The sequence below is a fragment of the Lactuca saligna genome, chromosome 5, assembly GCF_052625555.1.
Source record: "Lactuca saligna cultivar CGN05327 chromosome 5, ASM5262555v1, whole genome shotgun sequence".
In the NCBI taxonomy this organism is placed as follows: Eukaryota; Viridiplantae; Streptophyta; class Magnoliopsida; order Asterales; family Asteraceae; genus Lactuca; species Lactuca saligna.
The window spans coordinates 80,001,245-80,010,000 of NC_136421.1; the positions used below are offsets into that span (position 1 = coordinate 80,001,245).

The 8,756-nt window shown below is 37.3% G+C and overlaps 1 protein-coding gene across 1 annotated transcript in view; it reads left to right on the forward strand.

Moving 5' to 3' along the window:
• The first annotated feature begins 6,121 nt into the window (after nucleotides 1-6,121).
• The window catches only part of LOC144997234 (annexin Gh1-like), a 3,008-nt gene continuing 373 nt past the window's right edge, over nucleotides 6,122-8,756 (forward strand). The window contains exons 1-5 of the mRNA XM_078957087.1: nucleotides 6,122-6,323; nucleotides 7,190-7,335; nucleotides 7,523-7,741; nucleotides 8,371-8,583; nucleotides 8,694-8,756. The exon at nucleotides 8,694-8,756 is cut by the window's right edge and continues 373 nt beyond it. Coding sequence (XP_078813213.1) covers nucleotides 6,248-6,323; nucleotides 7,190-7,335; nucleotides 7,523-7,741; nucleotides 8,371-8,583; nucleotides 8,694-8,756 — 717 coding nt within the window. The 5' untranslated portion in view covers nucleotides 6,122-6,247. The remainder of the gene's footprint in view (nucleotides 6,324-7,189; nucleotides 7,336-7,522; nucleotides 7,742-8,370; nucleotides 8,584-8,693) is intronic.

Below are 8,756 nucleotides of genomic sequence, written 5' to 3' on the forward strand. Positions count from 1 at the left end.
CCGATGGTTCGTGGTTTTCTGGCCATATGAGTCAAGTGAAAGATGAGAATTGGAGCAGTAAGGCATCGTGGGTAATTCTCGGTTGTTGAGAGCGGCTATCGGAGGGTACAACTGGCGCCCGGGTTGAGTAGGTGGTTGGGGCACCGTATGGAAGGAGAAAGTGAGCATCTGGTTTCTATGGTTGTGCCTTGAGGGACTGGGTTCGGTCAAGGTCAGGCGGCGCGTTGTGGGAAGTAATTTGAAGATGAGATGTCGTAGGCTTCGAGGACGAAGCCTAATTTAAGTGGGGGAGAATTGTAACATCCCGGAATTTCAAGAGTAGAGTTGAAGGGCTAAAAGTGTAAGTTTCGGAGGGTGACTCGGCGAGTCCATGGATAGACTCGGCGAGTCAGGTCGCGACTATGGTCGCGTGTCAAGTGGCCTACTCGGTGATTCCAAAGATGGACTCGGCGAGTAGGTGTTGTATGGAGAAAACCCTAATTTTCGGGGTTGAGCCCTATATAAAGAGCATTATGCCCCTCCACAGCCTCCCTTATTCCCCCCTTGAGTCCCAGAAACCCTAAATTCGTGGAGAGTCCCTTTGTGGAGCAAATTAGAGCTTGGAGAGGTGTTGGTTGAAGAAATCTTGAAGGAGAAGTGGCTTGGATCAAAGGGCTTTTCTTGGATTCGAGTTTCATTGCTGTTGAGGCATCCTTTGGAGGTAATACTTTCGTTCTTGGGCTGTGTTTTCCTAGTTTCTCATTTTGGGGTTGTGTGGGGAGCTTAGTTGTGTGGCATCTTGATGTTTGGAGGATGGATCTGAGGTTGCTACCTCAGATCTGGAGTGGAGAAGATCTTAAGAGCATTAAATCCCCTGTTCTTGTGTTTTTAATGGAGCTATCATGTCCCAACCCTTGGTTCTAAGGTGAATAAGGCCTATATCTCTTTGGATTCACGTAAAGTTTGCCACTTTACGTGATGGATGGATTGTAGGAGGTTGGATCTATGTTTTGGATCAATTGCATGGCCTGAGATGCTTCTGTATGGATTCAGACCGGTGGTACTCGACGAGTCACATAGGGCGACTCGACGAGTTGCTTGAAGATGGCCTGGAACTCGACGAGTTGGAAGAACAACTCGGCGAGTAGGTTGAAGATAGCCTTAGACTCGGCGAGTCTGTTCTTGGACTCGGCGAGTCTTGTCGAAGAGTCCCAATATTTCTGGTTTTGTCGATGAATCGGTGAGTCAGGGGATGACTCGGTGAGTTGGGTGCGAGTGGACTCAGAGTTGTTGGACTCGACGAGTCTTGGGGTGACTCGGCGAGTTGGGTCGCTGATTGAGGGAAGTTCTGAACTTAAGGACTCGGCGAGTCATCGGGTTGACTCGGCGAGTAGGGTCAGTCAGGGGTTGACTTTGACTTGTCCAAGGTTGACCAGTTGTCTTCCAAGGGTATTTATTGAGTTGTATGTTTTGATGTTCAGTGGAGGAGTTCGTATCAGAGTTCGGAGCAGCGGGATCTTATCCTTTCAGCCGGCAGTTTCGAGGTGAGTTATCCTCACTATATCAACAGGGTCTAAGGCACTAAGGCCGACCCTTTATTGGATTGAGATTCGGATATGGTTATTATGTGATTGTTTGATGTGTCTGCATCCTGGTAGCTAGGATGGTACATGCTAGGAGACCTTGTTAAGGTCAGTTTACCGATATATATATAAAGTGATGCTATGCTAGTGACCGGTTAGGTCGGTAACCTGGGTAGGGTAATGATATGCTATGTGGTCTGTTTGTTCGGTTTGTTGACTATAACTGTTATATGATTGTATGTTTTGTGCACATGGTTGTTTGGACTGGAGATGGGTTGAGGCGGGTCCTACTTTGTGATGTAGGCCAAGATACCCAGGGCGGACCGGTTATTCCGAAGGCCTAGCGAGCGGTCCGGATAGGCTATAGGCCCCACGAGGCCGGACCAGACGTGCCGAGGCTTGGAGAGTGGACCAGGCCGATTGAAGGCCCGATGCGGGTGGACCAGTCACACTGTAGACTCAGAGAGTGGACCAGGTGGGTTGAAGGCCCGATGCGGGCGGACCAACCCCACTGTAGACTCGAAGGACATGACTAGACCTGGAGGATGGATCTGATCGACTAAAGGCCCGATACGGCGGACCAGTCACACAGTAGACCCGATATGCATGGCTGTTCTATGTTCTGTTACTATATGTATGTTTTATATGTTATGGGCCGGAAGGCAATATGTTTTGGACTAGAAGGTCGCAGCCTGGAAGGGCGTATACGTGGTTGGTATTTTGGGGGTATCTCACTAAGCTTTCGGGCTTACAGTTGTGGTTTAATGTTTTTCAGGTTCTCCAGGAGACCGTGGCAAGGCGAAGGCGCGATCGTACCGCTCCTCATGATTTTGTAGCAATATGATTCTGGGAATACTCTAAATGATTTGTATTTAAAACCTTTTGTAAACATTTTAATGAAAATCGGGTTGTTCTGAAAATTTTTAAATTGGTTGTATTTTTCGGATGTTACACATTAAGTTCATGAGTACTACGGGCGTATTGGTCCTATCCGAGGGGTATCACTACGAACTCGTAGTGTCCGTGTCGAGTTCGGAAGGTCATCTTCGGTACATCCTTTTCTAATACTCGAAATTGGTGACATTTGGATCTTAGGTCCATTTCTGAAAAGTAATTCATTTCTTGTGTTTGCTCAACCAACTCATCCATGCGAGGCAGAGATAATGATTTCCAATGGAAATCTTGACGAGGTCTTCGATAGTCGATGTACTTATGATACTATTCGTCCACCTTTATGAGGAATAAGACCGGAGCTCTCCATGGCGAGGAGCTAGGTCTTTTTATTCTTTAGTTGGGTAGTTCGCTAAGTTGTCTGGACTGTTCTTGTATCTCCGTAGATGTTTAGACTATAGGGCGATCCGGTTGCATGAGTCGTATTAGGTTCTAAGTTTGTTCACCTGATGGTGAAATTACTCGTAGTCTTGGGCAATCTCTGTCCTGAAGTTCATATTAAAATTCATACATGGTTCAACGATCACAATCTCGTGTATACAAGTCGTATATAATTAAGATTGAAAAGATAGTCGAATAAATGATTCCTCTTTACGTTCACATCCCAATGAGGAAAAGAAGTTAAAGTGGAATCATCAATTCTAAACCTATAGAACCTTGATTATATACCACCTTTATGTATACATTCCTCAGCAATAGATCAACCGTATGGGTCTTTGGGTTGAACTTGACGTACTATATGAGTAGTACTTCAGGGAGGTTTGCTGAGTTTTCTTCAGAAAGGATAAGAAACATGAGGTACTCTATGCAGGAGTACTTCCGAGTTCTGAAATGATGGCTTCGCAAAAAAGAGGTTTACTGAGAAAGAGATGTACGTAAGGAGCTGGTATTGCACGGATCAAATTGAATCTAGTTGTATGATAATGTCGGAATCATATGGGAACTAAAGACATTAGATTTGAACATAAGGTGGTACAGACAAAACACAACCGTGCAACCATTAACAGAGTTACAGTAATTTAGACTTATTACAAGACTATTGATGCGAACAAGGTATACTACAAAAGACAAGTATACGCAGCACGAGCATCCATTTACTGACGGGATCTCGCAAAAGATACGACTCTGGTTGCACTAGTTTTGGATGGTTTATAAGTCTATTACAACGAATGCCTTAGATATTCTAACGAAGGTCCGATGTAGTTTCTCCTGCAGCTATGATACTTAGAATCTTCCCATCAGTGCCCGAGTTCTTCGCTATAGGGCAATCCTTCTTGAGGTGTCCAATTTCACCACATTGGTGACATATCTTGACAGCACCAACATTGGTGGCGGAAGTGATGTATCGAGCTAGAGTGATGTGGACACGAGTGTTCTCCTTGTTCATCCCCTTTGAAACTTTCCTTTCATAGGGTCTAGTTTTACACCACTATCGTAAGCCTGGTTGACTCTGATGTCAGGGGCTTGAGTTATGGGTCGTGCCGGTGCTTCACAGCTACGAGAATGGTGTCCTATTTTTAGGCAATTGCAACATTGCACCTCATGGAAAGCCCCATGATGATGGAAACTACACTTATCACACTTCGAAAGTTTTCCCTCTTATGGTCTTCTCGATACGGGGAGGGCAGGGGTTTCCACTTGTTGTTGTTGCATGGCAAGCTTTTGGGATTTCTTGCGTTCTTTCTAGGCTTGGCGCTTTCGTTTCTTGTTCTCTGTTTTTCGGCTTTGCGATCCTGTTACTGTTATTGTTTGATGACTTCCTGGATTGATACTACAATCGAGATTTTCAACCCCTTTGGCAACATTGATTGTGTTGATAGCGCTTCGATGTGCAAGGACAGTTGTCACGGCAGCCATCACATCAGCTGTAATTGCGGTTTGAAAAGTAGCGGTGTCCATAGGAAAAGCAGGGGTTTCGTTGTTCGGCTGACTGTTTCCGGATGACGACATGATTCTGTAACACGAAAGATAAGGATTTTGTGACCGATTCTGGTTGACCCTAGATGTACTTCGATTGATCAAGTAAAGAGTAAGAATATGTTCTAGAAAGTTTAACCTACATCCATATGATGCAGTCCTAGAAAGAGTAGAAGTAAGTTCGTAGAATGGTCTTTAGACGTTTGTCGTTCAAGCCGAGGTAGTAATGGTTGGTGGATAATATTATCCAACCTTTGAAAGAGGCTTGAAGATGATCCCGGAGTTAAATTACTATAGTCCAAAGACTTGATTAAAGCAAGTTTCAGATAGAATCCAAATGAAGGTATGACGAAAGTTTTTGAACAAAGAGTGACACAGGAGTTAGTCGACTGTCAATATCATCGATGTTTAAGATGTAATAAGTTTGGGAAAAATTGACCTGGTAGTAGGTCTTACATCACATCTGAAGTAGAAAAGTATTTGACAGCATAAAAGACCTTACTAAAGTACTTATAATATAGATATCTTTTAAAATCCTGTAGTCGCAATTGTCTCAATGACATCTACCTGTGGGTTACTCATGAATAAAATTAAATATAATATATGGTTTAATAATATTATAGTTGTTGTTATGATTAATTATTTTTAAAAAGTTTATTTGCTTAAGATTTTAATTTCTATCATTATAATTATTTAAAACATCAAACAATACTTTGTTTTTAAAAGTAACAATATATTTTTTATATATAATATTACTTTTAACTATTGTTGTTGTAAGTTATTTAAAATAACGTATTTGGAAACTCTTAATTATTTTAATTTGATTTTAGAAATATAACATTTTTAAAATTTATTTGATGAATAATGTTAGTTTCTTTGATTCTAATTATATAAAACAACAAACATTGTTTTTATTTTTCAAGATAATATTATAATTTTTTATATAATATTATTTTTAACTATTCTTATTGTAATTTATTTTTAAGCTACGTATTTGAAAATTCTTAATAATTGTATAAAATCGTTTCATGTTTTTTTTTGTTAATTTAAGATTACAATTTAAGTTTAACACTATAATTTATAATTTTAACTATTTATAAAACAGTCTTTCGATTTTTTTCAAGTTTAACTAAAATTTTGATTTAAATAAACGTTTAATATTTTACTAAAGTTATTAATTTAACTATTTTGTATAAAATTATTAATTATATAAAATTTGTTACTTTAAAATGATAATTGATTGTATACGATAACATATCTAAACTAATAAGTTAACTATTATATGTTAAAAAGTTAAAATTATAATTTTATAAATAAAAATAAAATAAAATATTTTAATATTGTAATTTATATCATTTATGATTAGAATTTGTTTTTGTATTAATTTAACATTAATATCTAATTTATAATAATTTTTAAAAAGCAATTTAAAACTATAAAAATTTCAAATGAATGTAATGAAAATATAAATTATGCCAAAATTATCAAATGCATAAAATATATTATTAATAAACCCTTTAATATTATATTATTTATACAATGCATAAAATATATTATTTATAAGTCTTAAAGCTTTTAATATTATATATAAGTCTTAGGGTTTTTAATATTATATACAATTGAGTTGCAGGCTGTTGGCCCAAACTCATGGTGTCGAGCGAGCACGTATCCCTTCAAAATATTTAAAAACGGAAGGTGTCATAAGCATGTACAGTGTGATGCCTGCGTGTATGGTATGATATTTATTGCTTCTATTATTTGGAACAGAGCACACAGAAAGAGAAAAAAGTAGAAAGAGAAGTCGAGAATCAACAACAATGGCGACACTTAAGGTACCATCAACAGTCCCTTCTCCTTCCGAGGACTGTGAGCAACTCCGGAAAGCATTTGCAGGTACTTTATCCTCACAATTATTATAATTCTCCTCTTACTCGCATCTCGATTTTGATTAGTTGTTGGATCGTATCAGATCTGTGTTGTTTTCGTCTACGATCATCTCGATTATACATGCCATAGTGCTGTTTTTAGTGATTTATAGTTGATCCTTGATCATTTTCCCCCAAATCGGTTGATGCGTTTCGAACAACATTTTTTACATGAAAATTTTACTTCCTTTGATCGGTGTTTGATCCGATGATTCAGTCAAATCACAGATCTACAAATATTGTTTGTATGATCGTAATCAAGAATTGCTTTTGGATTGAAATCTTAATCGTTAATCCCCTGAAAAATCTGGGTTTGAAAACGTCGATGAGAAAAACTAGAGCGTTGTTCAAACTCATAATCCTCATGTAATTCGTTTAACAAAATCCAAAGAACTACAGTATGAATAGTGGGCCTAAGCTTATATTCTCCCTTTTAAGAAGAATATCGGAAAAGGAAGTCATGTGTACATGAAAAGACATAAGGAGATGGAGACTTTTCCTTTGGTCTATTAAAGACATAAAAACGTTTCATTTATTTGTTGATTACAACCTTTTTTTTAATCACATCATCCCACTTAAAATTTTTCTTTCTTATTAATGCATTGCACTTTGAAACATCTACCAAATTACAGTTATATCCTTTCATTCTTTTTTATCACGACATTATACTATTAAAAATCAACCCAATTATAGCAATGAATATTGCTATGTATTTGTAATTATATAAAGTGACAATTTCACTCAATTGTCAAATTAGTTTTTAAAAGAATAATTAAATTTTGGTTACACATTCTAATAATATGATTATGATTATGCCACTCATTTTTTTTGTAGGATGGGGAACAAACGAGGCATTGATCATTGAGATTCTAGCCCATAGAAATGGAGCTCAACGCAAAAAGATTCAAGAAACATATTTTGAAACATATGGTGAACATCTCCTCAAAGATTTGGACTCTGAGCTTTCAAGCGATTTTCAAGTTAGTTTGAATCTATAATATCTTTCACTTTTCATTTTTTTTATTTGACTCAGTTTATTGCAAAAGACGTAAATGTCCTCCTCATCTTAAATCATTATATGCAACCATGTTTGATTTTAAGACTAAAATATTTAAAATTTTGTAAACAAGAACCATTTACTGATTATTGTTTCACTTGTTTAAACAGAGAGTGGTGTTGTTGTGGACATTGGATCCAGCTCAGCGCGATGCTTATTTGGCAAATGAAGCAACAAAGAAACTAACTGCCAGCAATTGGGTTCTGATGGAAATTGCTTGCACTAGATCTTCACATCATCTGCTTGCTGTGAGGAATGCATATCATGCTAAATACAAGAAATCAATTGAAGAAGATGTTGCACATCACACATCTGGCGATTTCCGAAAGGTAATAATAATAATAATAGTCATAAGTTTTTAAATAAATAAATCAATGTTGAATCTTGTTGTTTAATAGTTTTTGACCTTTTTTTTTCTTCTAATCATCGAAGGTATATAACAACGTTTCACATTCATTGAGCCGATTTCAACGACACCAAAATTGTAACCTTTTTCACACCTAAAAAGGTGGAACAAGATGGAACATGAACTCGTTCTCAGTCTTTCTTCTGTGAAAAAGACGTAAATGCCCTCCGCATCCTCATAATTGAAAATAGCCCTAGAAAATTTGTCGCGAGCTATCCAGTCCTATACAACAAACGTAGCCGTAGGCTACGTGTGTTACATGCTAATGGACTCTAAGCTATTTTCGATAATGAGGATACGGAGGGCATTTACGTCTTTTTCACAGAAGAAAGACCGAGAACGAGTTCATGTTCCATTTTGCTCCACCTTTTTACGTGTGAAAAAAGGTTACAATTTTGGTCTTGTTGAAATCGGTTCAATGAATGTGAAACGTTGTTATATACTTTTGATGATTAGAAAAAAAAAGTCAAAAACTATTAAACAAGATTCAACATTGATTGATTTATTTAAAAACTTACAATTTAACAAAATTACATTTTTGTCCCATTGCAGCTTTTAGTTCCGCTTGTTAGTGCTTTTCGATACGAGGGAGATGAGGTGAACATGACTCTAGCAAAATCCGAGGCTAAAATTGTCCATCAAAAGATATGCGACAAAGCTTACACCGACGATGAGCTGATCAGGATTCTCACAACAAGGAGTAAAGCTCAACTCAATGCAACATGTAACCAGTACAACAATCAATTCGGCAACGCCATAACCAAGGTAATATATATATATATATATATATATATATATATATATATATATATATATATATATATATCATTTATTAAAAACATAGGATTGAATCCAACGATTATGATATTTTGCAGGACTTAAAAGCAGATCCTGAAGACGAATATCTAAAATTTCTAAGGTCAACAATCAAATGTTTG